Raw genomic sequence first — 22,470 nt, 5'->3', positions numbered from 1 at the left:
ACATTATGGAGACATACGGGCCAATCTACGGAATCGAGGGGGCTTCCGTGTTATTGAGTTGACACTTGAGCTGGTGGTTGTTGAACACTGAATTTGTTATAGGAATGCGTGCCAGGAATTTTTGTATTTTTCTAGTTCTAGGAACGCTGTCTTCACTCGGAAGATTTAAGAAGTTGATAAACTACGATTTACTTGCAAAATTGTTTGAAACAAAAAAATAAGTGACGGAAATTTGCAGTAAAAGTGTACTAGGTATGAGTAATATTCTTGCAACCAAAGGAGATGATCAAAATTTTGATTCGATCAAAAGTATAAAATGTATTAAAAGTTACTAGGTGAGAAAAATCGCTTCCTATTATAAGAAATATCAGAAGTCTACAGACACAATTTATGCCGTAGAAAAAGAATTCCATTAAAAATAGGCAAAATTATGACTCTGGACGACTTATAATCGCAGCGAATCTAAATAATTACATCCCTGGAATGTGTTATGACCGAATAGAAGCATTTTCAAAATTCAATAAAAAAGATGTTGGTTCTGCTCACTGATGCTGTGTCGACTAGACGAGATATTTTGGAAAGAAAATCTCACTAAACATCCAACTGACCACAGAACAGAGCCAGTGAAAAATTCTAGACTTGTACATGTAAATTAAGCTGTTCCAAACGACCATACTCGTACTTTATTAACAACAAAAATTCTCTTGAATGCATCTGAAGAACAATCGCTTGGAAAGTTGTTGTGAATAGTGACCCTAAAACATTGTTAAGGACATGAGGAAGATCCTCTGGTTAATTAGAGTCACTGGCGTACATACATGCGGTTTTCAAGATTCAAATCAAGTCGATTTTGTTTATTTTTTTGAAGTTTTATATTTTAGCATTAATTTCCTGCATACTTAACCAGAGAAAGCACACGGATCTTTCTTGCAGGATTTAAAGACCATCCGTAATGCTCAAAATGAGGTAGAATGATGAGAATTTTAAACAAAACTTTCTTTTCGAATACATCGACCCCCAAAAATTTAGTGATGTGAAACATAGGAATACTTTCTTAATTTAACTGTTATTTTCTACTTTTTATTAATCAAAGGTATAACAATAAGTTATGATTTAGATCCTACCAACAGAGGTATGAAAGGGTTTATTTTGTAAAAGCATCTTTAAATTTACTTTCGATACTTTACTTGGGAACCTAACAATTGATAGGATGTCTAGCACACAACAAATTCTTCCATATTTTGACGATTTTTTCCTCGACGGAAAAATTATCATAAAATATGATGCTATAATGTCTTTAACATTACTAAAATTCTCCTTGAATTCATATCCACTTGTACTAAAACATATGCGGTGAGGTTAACACCACGGCTGATGAGAAAACTTTTTGATCGTGTAGTAAAAATATTAATAAAAAACAAGTTAGACCCAAAAAAATTATATTCAGGTTTTATGTAGAAATACACTATTATCGTAAAGGAAAAACTAGCATACCTATATTCTACATAAATTTGTAGACGAATTGCTAAAATTCGTTGATCAAAACTACTAGCCACAAATTGCAAGCAATGTCATTTATTTTGATAAATTGTAAGGTCGTGAAAGTAATTAGCATCTTATTGTTTTTATCATTACTAACACTGACACTGACTAACAGCAATATAGATGACATTGTCAGCTATAATGTAACAAGTGGTACGATAATGTTCGAGTGAAGGCGACTTGCAGATTCCTGGTGCTCCGGTTTCACGAGTCATATTATTGATCATGAATCATACTACGAGTTTACTTGATGAAATGAACAAATCAAAAACCTTTTAATCCATAAACAGACCTCACTGGCTTGGTTTTTTGATGACACTATTTTTTGGTAAGGGATTAGTAATGATTGCTTCTTGACATTCAGCAAAGTATCCCCAGCGATTAGTACACCTTCTTTCAGCTTACAGCGCAGTCTGAAGAAATATTTTCAGCTGTTGTGATATTCCATATTTCGGCCAATTAAAATCGTTGAAAAGGGATCATATGACACATGTATCCAGTATGTGGAAGTAAAACCAGTTAATTGCAGTTTATTTTACAATGGAAACATAGCGCGCTAAATGTAAAGTTTAAAAAATCACCCGATATTGTACACTGCTACAGGTAATCAATGATTTCAGACGGTGATGGAAATTGCTTAGACACTAGTTGTAAATAAACTAAGAACATCTATTTATTGCATTGTACAAAGTTTTATTATAAATCACTGCCACTGGAAGAATAAAATAAGTTTAGTTTTCTCTTTTGGCGATGCTGGCTTAGAATTACCACTGAATCTCAAACTCCTATAAACTTTCATCTTGTTCAACATAATAAACTAGGCAAAAATGAATAGGGAATTCCACAATTTTTCTTGGAAAGCAAAATAATTGTCCCAATCCTCCCACGTATTCTTAAACACAAGATAAATTTAAAATGTTACAAGTACTTGAAACATTACATTTAATGTGTAGATTAATATATTTGTAACACATTTCATTACAAATTTTAAACGGTATTTATAAAAAATTCAAAAAAGGAAAAATTCCCTATTCATTTTTGCCTAGTTTACTTATTATAATGATTAGCGATTGGAACATCAGAGAAATGTTAAGTTCTTGTGTTTACAGCAAGTGAACCATCATTCACAACTCTATTGCTATTGAATCGTACCCTAGTAGTTCAACCAAACAACAATTCACTGTGAGATACACGTTCCTCCCTTTAATTAAAATCACACTGTAGTTATTGGAATTTTGCCACAAAAATCTGTTTTTACCCATGGTAAAATTTTGCATAAATCGTAAATTACAATCATTTAAATATGTTAATATGTACATTAAGCCAAACAAACCATTTCTATGAATAAACGCTGCTCTGTAACATGTATTGATAAACTCTTCAAGCTTCCAGTAGATTTATGTTTCATCGCATAAATGTCGTGGTGTTGATGTGGCTGACGTTTAGTGTTAATTGTGAATAGGAGTACTGCCAGCATTAGAGGTAAGTATTCAGTTATCCATTACGAATAAGCAACGACAGACACCATAAATCCGCATTCACTCCATTGCATTGTGGTTTGTGGTTAAAAGAGGTTTAGGAAAAAGCTACAATAGCACATTCATACAGGATGCGTATTTGAAATAAACAAGCGGAAGTCATAAGATAATTCACTGTAAAAAAATATATCTATTTGGAATAAAAAGTAAAATATTTTCCTATAAATTCTACAGTTACCTCGAATTAATAATTTGAGATTTCCGTTGAACTTCGAACTTCAGAAAAATCTCAGTAAATTTCATAAAAAAATATAGTAGCTGCAGCTGCAACACTTTGTTATTACCTAATAGTGCACTTGCTCAAAACTGCAGAGGGATTTTTTGTCGCAGTAGTTTATCGTGTTAAGTGTTTTTAACGTGTCACTTCCGCCATATCAAGACAAAGCATAACAGTATCACACCAGAAAATTTCATTTGGAGAAAAGCTTTCATCAAAGTTTGTATTTGCTCTCGGAGATACTCCCATTCAAGCACTGAATTCGTAACACCATGATAAAAGATTTTGTTTTTGCATCGATTTTATTACATTATCAAAGCAACCCAAAGTTGTTTTATGTGAAACGAAATAAATGAAGTAGAAACAAAACACAATAACATCGGAGTCTGCTGTAAATTGAATTATTTATTAAAAGCTTGTGGTATTTTCGCTTATAATATCCCGATGCATAGATTCTATCCGAAAATTTTTCTGAGTGCATTGCTGACTAAGGGGGAGATTCACGAAACTTCGCAAACTTGTAAATCGTTAACGAAACGGCAAATAAAATACTTCAACAGTGTCATGGTTTTGAATTTGCAACGCCTTATCGAGTCTTACCGAATTTCGTGAATGACCCCCAAAGTCTTCGACGCGGGCAATTACTTTGTCAGCAATGCACGAAATAGTTATTTACATTACAAATGCGGTAGACTACATTTTACAGCGCGAGGTTTTTACATTGCAACACGACCGCGCAGCGGGAGTGTTTTAACAAAAACTGCGCGATGTACAATGCCTATCGCATTAGTAACGAATTAATCTTTTTGGCCGACGACTCGTTTTCTCAAATTTGAAATTTGTTGTAACCAATAATTTTGCAAAACCTGTCAAAGACTGACATTTGATCAATGAAATACCAGAAAGTTATTTATTATACTGATAACTGACATGCTTACGATTTATACCACCAGATGGCGCCATCAGACTTCACAATTTTTCACAAGAAAACAATTAAACTATGTTCATTTTCGATAACTGAACGGATCAATGGTAGCGGTATCTTGTCTTAGTATAAATGGGCTTTATTTATGATAAGCTAACAGATTTTTTGGAGGTCCCTGAAAGCTTAAAATTTTCGTGGTATTTTACACACTCCGTGCGGTAAAATGACAGATGAAACTCTATAAGTCTGTATCGTAATGATCCTGATATTGACATATTCCATGTGCAGTTATTTAGAAGAGCAATTAAGATGAAAATTATGTCAAAATTTACAGTTTAATGCACACCATATACTATTAATTGATTTTTGAATTTTTTTTTTGTTACAGTTAACAATATAATATGTACACTTCTATTCAGAAAAAAAGCGTACAAGTAGTGAGCACAATTTTGGCTAGATTGCCATATCGTAAACTTATCTTTTAATTGTTGTTACTTAGAAACCTGTAACAAAACCCGTGATGATGATCTTCAAAGATTTTAATGTGTATAAATGTTTTGCCTTATTTATTAAGCAAGTATTACCAATTACTACAAACACAATTCAAACTTTTATTCACAAATTTATGGAAAAAGGCAACTCTCAACAATCTAACAATTTAAAAATTTGACATACATACAAAATGTCAGTAATACGTATTCTTGGAAACGACTAATTAATTTTATCCCCATTTACAGTAGCTCTCAATACGTGTACGCTTTTTTTTGAATAGAAGTGTACCTACTGTCTATTATAGACAAATATTGTCTATTGGAATAAAGTTAGGCAGAATATAGCCTAAGGGAGTCCGTTTCGGCTCAGGGGCGCGAGGGTCGCGGGTTCGATTCCGACCCAGGGCGAAATTAAAAAAAAAAGGCTGTATTCTGTCTCGTGATTCGGAAGTCACGTTAAGCCATTGGTCCCGGTCAATTGAGTTGGTCATCATACCCCTCATAGATTTGTAAGACAAGTCCCAGACTGCGTAACAAATATTTGTTGTTAAAATAGCAATTTTGACATAATGATATGATCTGAGCAATGAAAGTATGTATTAAGACAGGTCCAAATTAGCGTTCAGCGTAAAGTTGAAGTGGTTAATCATTTTCTAAGGATAATTTTATTATAATCACTATTTATCAAATAATAAAACGTTACAAAGAAGGAAAACGTGCCGAAAACTTACCAAAAAGCAGATCACCAAGGAAGTTGGATAGAAAAAAATCAAAAAATTAGTTACTTTATAGGAACATTAGATGTAGCATCTGAGCAAGAGAATTGAATTAAATCAGCAAAATTCAGTGAGAGAAAAATTTGACAAGTTCTCAAAGTGTCGATTTTTGATCCTGGACCTTGAAAAGTACTTTATCTTTCAGAATACAGGTATTCCGTTCAATGCTTGATGTTATACAAAAGATAAGACCTTAGCTTCAATGAAATCCAGATTGTGGAAAAAACAACATTCTCGATTTTGATAGGGATTTAAAAAAATTATGCTCCTTATATTGACAAATTTGTGACGCTGGAATCATTATTGCAGTTTACGTTTTCAAGTGTTGACTAAAACTCAAAAAGTTCATCGATAATAATAAAACTGATAATATTTTGTTTTGATCCAACATAGCAATTTTCCGTAATGTAAAATAACTGACTAGTTGGTTAATCCATTTCTCCATAAAGAAGTTTCCAAACCTCGTCTGATTAAGGAATCTGGAGTAGATTTCGATTATAAAGTGTATAAGGCAGGGTAGGAAACAGCAAGTGAGAACCAGCTGAAACGCAGAATAAAGAACAAATTTAAAGAGGTTTAAACAACCATTATATCTCAAGATTTTGAATAATCTTTTTTGGTGTGATTTTTCAATATCTATCAACTAGTTTTTCAGAATTAGTATCAATATGTAAAAATAAAAATCTGTATACTCATATAAAACTTCTAAAAAAGTAAAATGTATATAATCTATTTCGATCTCTATTTCAGTGTACAACACTTTCACAAAAGAAATAGGAAGTAACGTGATTTTATTAATATAAATGAGAATATGTTGGCGGGTTTTCAGTTACACTGCAATATTTTAATTGAGAAAAAATACTTCGAACGGGTCGACAAGATAAACCTTCAGATTTATCATGACGTCCGTCGGCTGTAAAAACCGGGCGTCGAGAAAAGTTCCGCAAATTAAAAAAAATCTAGGAAACCTTAAGCGCACTCCAGAGAATACCGAATTGGATACTGAATCGTGTAAAAGTTCTAGTAGTTAATTTGTATTAGTTCGAGTGAAAAATGTGCAATTTAACGTGAGGTGATGTCGGTGAATAAATAAATGAATTAATCGAAGACGGTGCGTGATACAGATGCGTGTGCAACGTTTCCATGTCGGAGTTGTCAGAAAATTTACTACGGCGAAAACACGCCGAAAATTCGGAAAGTTTCGCGTCGATCCTGGATAGATAAAGTAAAGTAATTTGTCAAAATCAACGTAAACATAATTGTCGCAATAAATAATACACGGTTCGACGTGACACATAACTAGGTTTGCTCATCAGCATATTGAAGTCGAACTCAATCATCCTTTATTGGAAGTTCTGGGGCCCTTTTGGTTCTGTTTTAATCACGTAACCGGTATGGGACGTGTTTACCTATTTGTTTGATTGCTCATGGCCTGAATGCATCTGCAACCGACCGGGTACACAACATAACATCATACGACCCTACCCTCCCCGTTCCGATTCTGCAAATACGATTCTGTAATCCCTTGCCTTATATGTACGAGTATGTATGTGTGTGTGGCTGGTACGTTGTTAGTCCAAGACTGGTTACACAATTGTGTGAAAAACTTGTACGATGTAATGCTAATCGAGTAATTGCAAGCCACATTACATATCTACTTCTTAAAAGATGGTGCTAAAAATATACTCCACAGAAAAATTAACAGCATCAGTTACGACTAGGTAATTATTCTTAATGGCTTCTTGGTATTGAATTTCTTACGGAAAATTACTGCCTTTAAAAACCGTAATATTGTTGTCGTTAACAGTATTTTACTAGTTTATTTAACTCAGTACCACAAAATTACAAATCCAACAGGATTCTACGTTTTCTCGGAAGGGCCAAACTTCTTGGTCAATCAGGCTTAAATAAATACTTGTAGCTGTAAAGGTGTTTTTTTTTTAAATTTGGTGTGGAAGTTTGCGTTGGAGAGTCGATTGAGAACTCGTGTAAAAGGCTAGATTTAAACAGCTGATCCGTGATCCGTATAGTGCATTCACAATCGACTCTTCAAAGCCAACTTCGACGCCAAATTTTAAAAAACACCCCTTATACTCCAAATGTGTATGATTCTCTTCCACAATGCATTTCGTGATAAGTGAAATCTGTTTTCTAATAACTGGATGACAAATCAATAATCATTAATACACCACAGACTAAATAGAAAATATTTGATAATTGCGAACTCGGTAGACTAAACGAATTAAGTGAAATTTGGAGTTTTAAAATACGAATGTCGGGAATATGTAACGTACCTACTCGTAGATTGAAATCAAATCTGATCTTGTTCCTCCATTAAACTGCAAGTTCTGATTGGGAAAGAATTTTATTGAAATAAATATTTATTTATTTAGCCTACCATCTCATAAAAGTCATATCTCAAACTTCTGTTTTGTTTTAAATTCTTAATTTTTATTTGTAAAACCTGAGATTCACAATTTGATAAAATGTTAACGACTTCTACAGGAGTTCACTTTTATTATGACAGAATAAGAAACTTTGTGCGTCTCCTAGTTTTTCACACACTTCACCCATATCTTTGATACTTGACGTATAAATTTCCAATTCTTCCACAATATTTTCTGAAGATAAAAAAAAATAATATGACAGAACATGTAATAAGTATTGCGTTTAGAATTGTTTTCCATAGTATACGTGATTTTTTTCGAACAAAAAATTTCCAATAATGCTATTTTATTTGTTTATTTATTCTAACATGTGGCATATCGTTGGATTCAGAAAAATAATCTCTTTCAAAATCAGAATAAAAAAATATACCAAGCTATTTGAAAAAACAAAGTTGACTATTATCTGACCTTGAATGACTTTTTGAAAAAAAATTTATCTACATCGTGCCTATAGTGTTTTAAAAATGATTTATTCCAGTTTTTGTTTTATTTAAATCGAGCCATAAATAACGGAGATATGGCTTGCGGCGTTTTTTAGGACGCACCTGTATACAGTTGGTCCAAAAAGTCTGGAAACACCCCAATAAAATAGAAACGAATGATTTTGGAGAAAAACGCAAAAACAGGTGAAGTAGCGTTTTCAAAAAGCGTTCTGTTGATGGTATCTGTTTGCTGTTTTGATGAGTTATGATGTCATCAGAGGTTTTTTTAAATGACAACGTTTTATTTTTACTACCGTTTTTAATATTGGGTGATTCAAAATGATTGTGGCCAAATATGTCAACTATGTACGAAAATTTATGTGGCAACTGTGTGGGTAGGGTAGAGTTGATATTTCATTGACAGTTCATAGTCGCGCAATTTTGAAAACTGTCAAATGAATGTGTAATGATATCAAAAAAATCAAATGCACGCTTATGAAATGTCATACAAATGAGAACTCTACCTCATCCACACAGTTGCCACATAAATTTTCGTACATAGTTGCCATAATTGGCCACAATCATTTTGAATCACCCAATAGATCTTTTAATTGTCTACCCGACGGTCAAAAAATTTTCAATTTATATAAGAAATTTCCTGAAAAAAACTAATTTTTTTAATAACATAATAACTTTTTTGGTTCGACATTGTCAGAATTTGAGAATTTTCTCCTATGTGAACGGATTTTGATAAATGTCACAACTTGTCAAAACGAAACGTCAAGCTAAATTTAAAGATTTTAAACGATTTGGAGCTTTTAAGGGGCTCGTCGAACCAAAAAACGTTGTATTCAACTCGTTCGTGTGTAAATTGGGCCTTTTTTGGCACTCGTGGGCCTTTAAAACGCGAGTGAAACGAGCGTTTTAAAATGGCCCACACGTGCCAAAAAAGGCCCAATTTACACACAAACTCGTCAAATAAACTACTATTTTATTATACCTGAATCAGAATCCCTATTTTTGCCACTAAAATGCGTGCGAAAAAGGGCCCTTAAAACACTAAAGCTTTAAGGTCGCTTAGGTAATAACAAATTCACCTACATTTTGAACAATGATAGATAGACATTTATACACAATTTATGATAGCAACGAAACAACAATTGACCATTTCTATATCAACGATTAATGACACAGATTACTTCGGAAAAGGCATTTCAATTTGCCTTTTTTTTTGTTATAATTTTCAGATTTTAGTGCAGGTATAATAAAAAAAATAGCGTCGTGCTCTTAAACTCGTCGCGCGTGCATTAAAGGCTTCCTTATAAACTTGGATCATAATATACTATTTCAAGGTCATCGAAAAGACCGAACAGACACTATCAGCAGAAAGCTTTTTTAAAACTAATTTTAACACTAATTGATTCGTCTTTGGATTTTTTTCAAAAATTATGCGTTACGTTTTCATGTGGGTGTTTCCAGACATTTTGAACACACTGTATATGAAAAAATATAAAATAAAATGGGAATTTCAGTGAAAATAGTATGTCGGTCGGCGCGACATAGCGAATTACTTTTCCTCCGAGTTTTTAATTAAGCAATAACCGAGGTAGATGTAGTCAAAACCCCACCATATCACCATAATTAACTCGTTGTTTACCAACTTGGAAAACAAACAATGCGGGTTTATTAAAATGCTTACCTTTTTAAGATCTTTGTTGGGCTCTCCGTCGTCCGCTTTTCGCTTTTCTGTTCCTGTCAATTTGCCCTTGTCCTTTTCACCTCCGCATATCTGCAAAACCAAGAAACATAATTAAGAACGTTTAATTGCCAACAGGAAACGAAAATCCTGAAAGCTTCTCTTCACAAAAGAACGTTTACACTTTGAAGCTTAATTTACACCCGCATAAAATTTAATGAACTCGACAAACTCGAATGAAATGGTATTGTTATTGAAGGAGTTGTGGTGATTTCGCTTTAATTCGCAACAACAATCATTTAGTGTGACTTCCAACTAAATCAAGATAGGATCCTCTGTCCAGAATATAAACTACTGCTTCAAAGGAAATTTGTAGCGATACAAACCATGTTAAAATTGCTGCGGAGAAATATTATTTGGGTTCTATTCTAGGTTTAATCGTTTAACATCTACAAATATTAAATGTTCCTACAAAGATAAAATTTTCTCTGTACAAAATGATGTATTCCATTGTTAAATTAAAATTTGGGGTTACTGTCAACGAAACGTAGGGGGAGAAGATAAAGGAGGAAAAATAGTAAGAGTACTTGCTCCCGTACATGGAATGTGGTCACATTATACGAGCATGTATATGTTAAGTTGTCGGTTTATTTGTTTACATAAAAAGCTAAGTTTGCACATCTCGCATTTGTATTGTTGCTTAATTGTGCATGTCAATTCTTGACGAGAATAACTAACAAGTTGCGCTCTAGTTCAGGTGCATCTTCTTTAAGTGGAAGAGAGACTTAAGAAGTAACATCACAAACAACTTGACAAAATACGGTGGCCACGGTGTTATGAAATTAACTGAAAACCTTTACTTCAACAAAACCGCTGCGCTTTCTCGTTTAGTTCTTATTGAAAAAATAATCGTCTGAAAATGGTGTTCTCCTGCGAGCAGCTGTTAGAACTGGTGTAATTGTGGTGTTATTTGCCGTTTTCAGCAGTGTATTTTGTTTACTGCCATAATCCACTTAAATCTGTTGATCGCATTCGTTTCAGAACACACAAACCCATTTCGACGATTCCTCTTTGCGGAAACTTCCCACCAGCTTATCAGGCGCCTGATATAATCGCGAATACCACACCAGGATTCATTACATCAACAATTTATCTCGCGGAAGAAAAACACTCAAAATAAAGAAAAACAAGCTCCGTTATTAACATAAGCACCCCGGAAACGATGTGAGTAAGCTTCGGGGAGTAGACTCCGCTCTAATTCCAACAGAATAAGAACAGCAATTTAACAAGTTTTAACAATAACTGTTTGACATAACAGTTACGCTTTAACTAAAATTTATATTGAGCTATTATCAGACGCGAACCTAACTGTGTTAACAAAGTTCATGAATTTGTTCGAGGGCAGAAAGGGTTAGCCCAACTTTCAAACATTGCAAGACTGATAACCTCACTGTTTGCACTTTGGAACCTGATTATGACGTTAGACGCCGCATTAGCTGAAGTTAAGTGCAATAACAATTTATTTATGGGCATAATTGATGTAATTATGTTAAGCTCAAAGGCTCAAAGGTTCAGCTTCCGTTAAGAAACTGAAGAGATAGATCTGTCTGATAAGCGGTGAATTACGATTTCATTTTCTATAAGGGTACCATTTGCTACATTTCTAATATCTTACTGACCGGCTGTTCAAAAAATTATGGTCTCCATAGGCCGGATTTATTGTTTCCATTCGTTATAAGCGCTTTTAACACAAATAAGACTATCTCGGCGACTTGTAACCGCTTTGTATTAAACTCTAAAACTGGACAACCATAAAACAATACTCAAAGCAAGTTATACACTAGAACCCATGCTTTTGATGCAAAACACTTACTTAATAATGGATTCAAACTAGGCGCACTTGTCCGTGAACAGGGTACATAAACAGCTCGTTTTGACAAAAATAATTTATGAGAGGCTAATTCCTCACGACAGACAATTGTCCATTTAAATTTATGACGGTATCACCAACACCCTTCCGTCTATGTTTATGGCTTGTGAGTAATGTTGGCTTATACTTGAAAGACAACGGCTGCTATTATTCACGAAATCCAAGATATCTGCCAGCAAAAGGATTACAATAATAATCGATTGTGCCACTCTGTCAATCAACCTTCATACAAATGGTACGCTTAATGATTCTGAATCACACAGAGGATGTATGCATGGCAATTATACAACGTAATGCGTAACACAGAACACGAATAATGCCACCAACAGACGAAAAAAATAACCGTACAACAACACAGAACAATTTAAAAATGTTTACAGGTATGACAATCAAATAACAATGCCCCACACGTGTCCATTAATTGTGATTGATTTTCAGCTTTATCTGCATACAGATTTGTGCCGGTTGCACGTGTCAAAATGGTGGAACTGATCAATTTGTAGAAACACCGTTGACTAATTTCTATTTAAGTTACGAAATAAAAAATATACCTCAGGTGATATACACGCGGTTTGCTGGTAAATTGCTTTGGTAAAAAAGAAAAACAATAAAGTGTCATTAAAAAGAGTCTGGTTGGACTCCATTAAAATGGAATGTGGTTTTGTGGAGCTAAAAGCCAGTTCTAAAATATTTTTATCTGTAGGGTGTTTGCAAAAAATATGCTAATTACTACCAACAAAAATTTAAGTGCTGAGACTCACACAGTAATGAGAATACCGCGCTGATTTGTAACCGAATACGAATAAATAAATATATAATTATTATTTAGGAACAACAGTCGTTATGTGTAAGATAAAAAATTGTTATTGTTAAGTTTTAACAAAAACCAGGAAATCAGGAAATGTAGGTAATTAGAATGTGCAGGTAGATCACAGAACAGCAGCATAGTGAGTCATCATCATCAATATCTGCCCATCATAATATTTTCACCAGCGGCGGCACAAAAACATAACTATGGGGGTGATTTTTGAAAAAAGAGAATATTAACAAAAGTGGTTTTTATTTGTTTTATCTTTAGTTACATATTAATGACTAACTAAATAAATATGTATGTACAGTCAAATGTATGTAATTTTCCTGTTTACCATTTCTTATATAGATACGTCTATTTTCTTATGTATAGGTAATGTTTTCTAAGCGACAGTTTATAATCAATAGTTGTCCCAACGAAGACTAATTTACCCTGAAATAAAATCTAAGAAACTGAAACGAAGTATTAAGAGTTTAGTAAAGTTATGTATATTTTGCTTCTTTCATGTACTCCTTATTATTGAAAGTGGAATATTTAGAAGGAGTGAAGATATTTAACTAACCATATGACTGTATACGGATCACGGATCAGTTGTTTAAATCTTACGTTTTTACACGGGTGGTGCGCTCTCAATCGACTCTCCAACGCCAACTTCGACGCCAGATTTAAAAAAACACCCTTTATATGAATAAGTACTGAATGATTAAAATTTAAAAAAGTTAATGCCACAAGTTTTTGTTTACTTAATTATCTGCAGCTTTTTATTGTCGTCTGCGTAATCCAATAAGATAAAATCAATTTCCGTATGTTCATAGCAAGAGGCAATGATTTTAGTGAATTTGAGAGTGGACGAATAAGAAGGACAGGAACTGTTAGAAAAACCACTGAACGTTAAGAGCAGCACCTTACACGTCTGACGGTAGGGTAGAGAGTTACCTCAACAAAAGGTATTGCAAAGGCGTGGTACGAAGCTGAAAGCAAGCACATTTTGAAGCCATTGGTTTTGCCAAGAATAAGGTCTATTGTGCTTCGTTCTCTCAGGCTACATTTAGTCTTAACTTTAACAGCAGATCCATTATACCCAAGATTCCAACGATATCACGAGCAATGAAACTCTGTGGTACCCAGTGATGAATCTAATTTTTGCTTGGGCATGTATTATAGTTGTCGGAAAACTTCGTCGTCAGAGGCAAAATTGATTATTTTCAATAGAGGCATGCAGCCGATATTGTGGGCATTGTGATTTGCGGTGTCATTTTAGTGGTGGACGATCAACTTTGATTTTTGTTCAGGGCAGTATCATCCTAGTCCACTAAGTTCTGGAAACCGTTGCTGTCATTATCTTCATGGAATTTATAATGTTGTTTTTTAACAGGATAACAGGCGTCCGCAAATTGCTTATGTTACTAGAGACCATTTAGAATAATCTCAAATTGATTTGATCCATCCACACCCTACACAACAAGAACACAGCGATTATCTTATTCGAAGCATGTCTAGCAGCGTTCTTGAATGAGTAGTATCGTGGGGTGGCTTTAAGGATTACTGATGTTACCTTATGTGTATATGAAGCTTTTCTTTTGAAACTTTTATAATATCTCTCTTATTTAAAATACAATTATTATTATTATCATTAATACATTAATTCTTTCGAATTTGTTCACGAATGCTTTTTTGTTGCGGAAATGAACACAAATTGAAGACGAGTGGCTTATTTCCGAACAACAACGAAAAGAAAGGAAAAATCTAAAGAAAATATTTCACATGTACGTGAGAGATTCTACGAGAATCTTGTACGCCTTTAAATTTCAAACCGACAATGTTGGAGTTTTCATGGTAAAAGTGATTAAATATTTGATCAATGACTTGTACGAAAATAATGGTCAGTTATTACACTGTTTTTCTTTTGATTTTCCTCTTTTGTCAATTATATTTCACTATTTCTCAAAACTATTTCCTATTTCTATTAAATGTCAACGTGACGTAAATATGAAATAGTTTAGAGAAATAGTGAAATACAATTGACAAAAGAGGAAAACCAAAAGGAAAACACTGTATGTACCAAACGTTCTATTGATGTTTATGGCAGGTGTGCGATTTTCAAATAAATTATTGTCACAGATAAGAGTATCTACTTATTTTTGAGAGCCATTAAATCATACCGGATTATAATTTTTTGGACCGGGTGTATTATGAAAAACCTTTGGTGCTATAACTTCCTTATTTTTTATCCGATTTTAATAAATGATACGTCAAACAAAATCGTTTTAGAAACACTATAGCCCGACATGCTATAATTTGTTTTTGACATTATATCTTTTGACAGACGGCAGTTAATTTTGATTTTTAAGTAGCACTGTATAAATGTTCTCTCTAAGGCACATTCGACACCTTCCACTGACGCCCATTGCGGCGTTTAATAAAAATTCTGGTGGTATTTGTTCACATAGTGCTACGATTCTTCTTACTAAATCATCCCTGTTTAATGTGACTACTTGATTTAAAAAAAATACTTACATTATTTTTTCATTTTTTCTTTTTGTTTCTATGCATGAACATGGTTGTTTACATTTTCATATACAAAATAAAAATCTCTATAAAACTGAGCAAAAAAAGTTAAGAGTGCAATTTGAAAAAAAAAGTTGACCATCATCTGTCAAAAACAGAACTCAAGAACAAATATTGGATCAATTCTAATTGTATCCCATTTAAAACGATTTTGTTTGACACATCATTTATTAAAATCGTATGAAAAATAAGGAAGTTACAGCCGGTATATTCTTTGATTTTTAGTGCTAATTCCTATGTATAGGCGCTCATAGCAATGTATTTTATAAGGTAGAGGTGATGGGTAAATATTGATTAAACTGTGTCCACAGTAATGTACTCGTATTCCTACAGTTTTGTTAGGTACGAGTATGTCATATCATAACATAATAACAGCACAATACTGAATCGCTTTCAATATTACACAGTTTAGCAAATCAGATTAATTTTATTAAGCTGATGGCAATAATAATAATTCACCATTATTTAAATGCAACATTGTCAAATGTCTCTTGTTCTTGGAATAATTATATTAAGAGAAATGAGAAAGAAATGAGACTTGAAATAAGATATTTATGCAAATAGATATGTGCGGTATATGCTTACCTACACCTCTTTGCAAGAAATAAGCACGGTGCTTTTCACGTTATGTGCTTAGAGCATATAAGTATAAGTCTCTCAACTTCAGTAAGTTTTCTTTGGGCTTTAAAAGGCGTCAACTACTTAAACCTAAAAAGATTTAATTGGATCGATCAACACTTATTGAAAATTTTCAACAAAAAATTAACAGATGTGGATGTTCACAGTACAGCAGCAACTTATGTGGTTTGTATATTTCCCAGTTCACGTGGCAAAAAAAGTTGGAAATGATCCAACAGTGTGGGGTGCTTGTGATTTCTTAAGAAAACATGTCGCTTTGCTATTGAAAAAAATCCATTACAATCTCCGAAATTTGTCATCGTCACTTCAACGCGTTAGATGTTTGTTGGTCGCGAATCAGTCGAAATAAAATCTTTGGTGTTAAATCGTTAAAAATTGAATTTTGTGTAAACTGCATTCTTCAACAGTCAGGCTAACAATTTGTTAATTTATTACCACGAATTGTGATTTTATTTTGAAAAAAAAAAAAAAACTAACTTTAGTAGGTTGACATTTACAGAAATCGTACCTAATACACAACAATGCCAAAAAATAAAAATATATGACAAATACGGTTGTAGATTTCTTTGGTGTAAAACAATCGATTTCGAAAAATTTTATGAAACAACAAGTAAGTAAGAAAGTTTCTGCGCCCTCTAATGCTGAAACTTTGTCTCTTTATATTCACTTTACGGAAGGAAAACAATTTTTATAAGTGTAACAACCTTTGTTGTGTACTTGCTTGAGTCATTAAGCGATTACAGAAAATGTCGTGCTCAAGGGAGATCCTTCTAAAAGGAACAACGCTGAGTCAGACCGCGGGGATGCTTTGCAGCTCGGAAGTGACTCCCTAGAATGTGCCTAATGTTAGGGTGCGTGGTTGCAGTGAAAATTAGGCAATTAGGAGGCTACTCTATACACAGCATGAAAACTGGAGGAATAGTAATACGGATTCTAGAATAGTAGTTCTAATTTTGTTCGGGGCAAATTAATAGAGTGAAACTCCCATCGCATTATAGTAAGTACTTCCTAAATGTTATTAAGATCATTTCATTCACCCTATACTAAATTAAATGCTGAGCTCAACGAATCCCTTGTAACGAAAATTCATTAAAAAAAAAATCGCACTGGTCTGATATGGCTTCCTGAAGAATTCCACAATGCATGTGTTATTGGCTGGGAAACGCCATGAAATTTGTGATTCTGTGGAGCCTTTGTTGACCACCTTTCACACAGGTATTTGGTTTACAATAGCCGCCTCCACTGAGCTGTAATTTCGCATGTAATAAAAATTACAACACCAATAAATCCTCAGGTGTGTCGTGAAGTCGAGATAAGAACGCTTGTATTGAACGAATGGGAAGCCAAATCAGCAATTTGATATAATTGAAATTCGATGAGTGCTCATTCGAAATGCACAAAGCATAGCTAAAGATCCAGTTCCAATTTGGAGGAAGTCAATGAGTTAAAATTTATATAAGTGTGCCAGCACCGACTGAATTACCTTTCCGGGGTCTATTTTTCTGAATAAAAAGCTTCCGGAAAGACATTACTTACATCCGAAGTTGTAGCGCGGAATGACTAAAGTTTCAACTGAAAAACAGACCTTGATGGAACATATTTATTACAAAAACAGAGGCGATCTGTCAATACGCTGATTAATTGGTGCTGGATTGAAATACGGCTGCATTTAATTGCATATTTCAGTCATGAGAAGCGAGCTATTTTGAACAAAAATAAGATTTTAAAAAATTGTGCTTCACAAAGGTAATTGAGGTTTTTTTCAACTTTGTGTATTGCTCTTTGAGCAAAAATGAAATACAGAATATAAACGCAAAACAACACAGTCTGGCGAAGTCACCTAAGACACAGTGGAGCACTAGGAAGTTCCTCTCATCTTGTAAATTAGCTCTTCAATGCACGAAGACAATTTGCTTTCTTGCGAGTTATTTGCCGACAGGAAAAGCCAAAGATTATTTATAAAGTTGAATGTAAATCGAGTCGAAGAAATGCTAGAATTAAATTAAGGTAAAGTGGCGTCGCACGCTCCGAACAGCTTTGTCTTTCGATTCAATTAAAATAAACCAAAAGAACTTTAATACAGGCGGCGAAGGTGTCCCGACTATTTTCGGATCACAAAAGCTTGGATTATACGAAGCGCACAATGTTCGAAAAAAAATCGGAACGTTTGATTCGGTGCCAGACAAAAAAAGATACATTTGTCTTTTTATAAAAATTATTACCGCATGCTAATAGAAGACCCTAATAAATATACGACATCACTGTAACGTCTTCTATATATAGGCAGAGATGCCAGGGTAGACAATAAAAGGATTCGATTTCAAGACTAAAAATAAAGCAGCCGAAGTTTTTGTTAGTTGCGGAAGTTTCTATATAAATAATTGAAATACTTGAATTAACAACCGTGTTTTGTCTTTCCTTCAGGGACACACAGGAAAAACAGGAAAGTTTAAATTAATTGGTCTAAAACCATAATACTGTTGATAATAAATACTCGTACTAATCAGTCAAGCAATGTCAATTCTTTTAAACACAAGCGAATCTTCAGCTGAAAGCGGATAATTGAAAATGATCAGTTCAATTTTATAATAATAACATGGATAACATATATTATTTCATTTAATGTCTACTTCGTCTGAGAAAGAGAAATTTGGAAGTTATCTCACCTTAGTACAAATGTGAAACAAATTTCACCTTCTTAAGGCAAAAAAGATTTTGAAATAATTAGTTTTGTTCACCTTTTATTTCTGTTTACATTGCTTGTCCAAAACAAATGCAGAATGAGATAATAGTATCTTACATTCGGTGTATAAATTAAAACCTGATCAACAGTGCTTGGTAACAAGTTGTGTTTATTTTATATCTTGGGTCCATCACTGTTGTCAAAATTAATCTCCAATGTAACTTGTGTCTTTGTTGTTCATTTTATGTCCTATTCTTCTTTAAAACAGTTCTTTTTTAACTGATTATTATTAGTTATTATTAATAATCACAGTAAAAGGGGGACGGCATCGAAGCCGGATTTTATATTGACATTACGGATATTTTTATCAACTAAGTTCCTTTGAAAGCACACTTTATATTACCTTTTTTTCTTGCATTACGATCACTTTTTTCATGACAACCACGTCGGAGTGTGTTTCTACGACAGTATGGATTAAAGACAATACTGAAATCAAGTAATGAAGCCATGCAGTATAGAAGTTACATTATTTATCACATAGTTTATCTTCAAGCGGTCTAAAATCGCGCCTTTATGTATCTCTATAGAAACGGTTGTAGTGGCTTCTTTTTTGTAATCGGACTTGAAACGCTTCAAATCCAAGGAGTTGAAATGTCCGCAGGCGGTTCGACGGAGTCAAATGTAAGCTTATTTGAAGCATTAAATGACTGTAAGCAGGAGACATCAACAACAGGAACAGGAATAAAAAAGACAATATGTATTTAATAATTGCAGACAAATAATGCATTAAATGAAATGCCACGAATTGATTTTTTATTAAGCATATTAATTAATAATAATGTTAGAAGATGGGTGGAAGAAAATTTTAATAATGACAGAAAACCGGAAAAACATATTGAAATTTTATTTTGTTTCCATGTCGCTCAATAAAAAACGATATTCGAGATGTTCCAATAAAATTACAAAATTGTCGACCTTTTCATGTCATAAAAAAATCGACGACCTGATTGTTATTAACTGTAATGGCTGTTTCCCTTTGTACCTCGACTTTTGTGTTCCATTAATTGTATTGCAATTCGCGATTGGCTGATTCCAGTTTAATCAAAGTTCTTTCTAAATAATTGAATAACGGCGCGTTGGCGCAGTTGTCGATAATTTGAATTTACGATCGAGATCAAATTGACATCGTATTAAAACGTACGTAATAAATATTAGGAAGGAAAACATGGTTGGACCGTTTCATTTTTAACCCGTCCATTTGGACCGGTCGCCGCGTATGCAGAGGCGTTCATTAGCTCTGATTTAAACACTCATCCTAATGGAGGCTTTATTATCTACTTATTGTGTTCATTTTCCACGTCTCATTAATTCAAATTTACACCGGGAAAACGCCTGGCTGTTATCTCCTTCCGTTCTGTGATTCCATATAACGAAATGGATTATTTATAGAAGCGAGCTGGTTCGCACAATAAATGCGACTATAATAAAAAAAAAGCCAAATTATAATTCGCTCGATTATTTGGAGTCACGCTAAAAGCCGTTGATGCGAAGGTTGCTGCTTGATTTTGTTTTGTGAGGAACTCTCAATTTCGGTGCAACGATAATGCTGTTGCATGTTCGAAAATTATGGATTAATAGACAAGAAGCAGTCCTAGGAGGGACTCCGAGCTTGACTGGGAGTGATTTTAAACTCGACTCACGATCAGTCTTGGGAGGTCGGGCACAATTAGGTGCCCGCAATTTATCACAGAAATTCACCCAAAGATTAATTTTGGCTATTATGGTGTAGCTAAACACTGTGCTAACTGTGTTACATCAGACTTACGGGTTCACATAATTTTCAAGAATCTGAAAAATTGTTTTTCGCGCTTTATTAAGCAAACGATTTATGTAGAAAGAAAATTAAAACATAAATTTTACTTAAAAATATATAATACAATATACCTACACTGGATAGAAAAGGTCGTAAAATCCACTCCTTCATAGCATGAAAAGATATATAAATAACTTTTTAAATTGTAATGCACCTGCACGATATTGGTGTCTTTATATCTTTCAAGTTAAAGACAACTTTCAAGTAAGTATTTTTGATGCAGCGAGACGCGATATTAAATTCATAGTGTTTTCAGTAGAAAACAAACATTACAAGAAAAATGCATAAAAATGTATCAATATATTGTGGACCTAAAATGCAAAACATGTATAGTCAATCTAATATGGTACAAACACTCTGGGGAGTAATGTGTTCGTAACGGAGAGGTGTTGGCATTAAGACATTTTTGTAAAAATCTTTGCGGCTAATGTTGAGAACAGACTTCACTAATGTGTATTATACGAGTATTATCTTGCATCTTTTATCAAACTGGAATTAAAAATCAATTCAATAATTAACACTACTCTAAGGATCCCATTTTTTTAGTGTTTCTGATTTGATTTGACGTGAGAGTGGTTCATCACTTATGTGCTTCACCAAAAGACATAAAAATTTAAAGAACGTTACTCCACATCGTCACTTAATCAATGCTGTTAGAAAAATATCCTTTCGTCCAGAAATGAGTATCACGCAGCCATTGCTTTAGCATTGGGAATAAATTACAACACATGTGGTGAATAGAGAGATTGATTAATAGTATATTATGATACGAGTCTTATAAGAAGCATTTTATCGCACGCACGGGTTTATAGCACGACGAACGTAGCGAGGAGTGCCCTAAAGGAGTAAGTGCGATAAAATGCCTTATAAACGAGATGTCATACAGTATTTTTTCTACTTCGCCACTTTTTCAATGAAAAAAATAATTTAAAATTTAAAACCGTTAAAGTTGAAGGATTCCACCCAAGGTCACGTCTGCGGTCTGCCGCGACACCACAGTATCCGTCAAAATTAAAAAATTAAATTTCACTGTTTTTAGTATTATTATTATATCACGCCTTTTCCTATTACGATACGCAAAACAGTATCGTAATAGCATCAGTACGAACGCAAAGTAGAAAAATATCTTTAAACCTGAGTTATGAATACTACAATACATGAAAATGCAGCTTTAGGGAATGGGAGTGTTGTTCTCATTTAACAGGGCAACTACTCTTATTTTCCTTTTTTTTTGTTAGCATCATGTTCTTTTGCAAGTAATCTAGCACAGTATTCTCCTATTCACGTCCACGTGACAGTCAGTCAATCAAGAGCATAATGAAGTCAATAAGCTTTGCTATATTTTCTATGACTCTTGTGGGAAACATTTTTGACAATAATAGTTAAAATTTAGAAACTTTTATAACACATCCATATTTTAAAGCTTGAATTTCATTAATGATGAGCAATACACTGCATATGCAGTGTAAACATAATGTTTGGAACAAAATTCAGAGTATAGCGTTTGATCTTTTTAAGAAAATTAAACATGTCGATTTTTGTCATTTTCTCAAAAAAATTATTATGTAAGGCACCAATTTTTTTCATTTATTGTTTAGGTAGTAGGAAGGTCTATCAGAAAGAAAAGAAAAAGGTGGGGGTTGTTATTTAAAAAAATTGGCGATGACGTCATTGCGCAAAAACCAATGACGTTATTTAAACAAGTTGCACGTCACAAGATAGCATTTTTTGAAATAAAATCGAGCTGTCCCAGCGATTTTCTTAAAAACATCACGCTACGAGTACTATGCATTTTGTTGCAAATTTTATGTCCACACTGTATAATTGTTTTAACATGTTGGATTCATGTAGTTTTGAGTGGCTACAATGACTGCATGGAATGATTAAGGGCCAGTTTACAGAAGCGAACACG

The 22,470-nt window shown here is 33.6% G+C and overlaps 1 protein-coding gene across 7 annotated transcripts in view; it reads right to left on the bottom strand.

Annotated features, from left to right (window-relative positions):
* LOC138131967 (pseudouridylate synthase RPUSD2-like) overlaps positions 1–22,470 on the bottom strand; it is a 449,464-nt gene that overhangs the window by 88,667 nt on the left and 338,327 nt on the right. For all 7 annotated transcript variants that reach the window (XM_069049260.1, XM_069049259.1, XM_069049264.1 and 4 more), the window contains one exon: positions 10,058–10,147. In XM_069049260.1, coding sequence (XP_068905361.1) covers positions 10,058–10,147 — 90 coding nt within the window. The remainder of the gene's footprint in view (positions 1–10,057; positions 10,148–22,470) is intronic.

Source organism: Tenebrio molitor, chromosome 5, assembly GCF_963966145.1.
Source record: "Tenebrio molitor chromosome 5, icTenMoli1.1, whole genome shotgun sequence".
Classification (NCBI taxonomy): Eukaryota; Metazoa; Arthropoda; class Insecta; order Coleoptera; family Tenebrionidae; genus Tenebrio; species Tenebrio molitor.
Note: the sequence above shows the minus strand (reverse complement) of the source record. Positions and strands in the feature narration are given on the sequence as shown.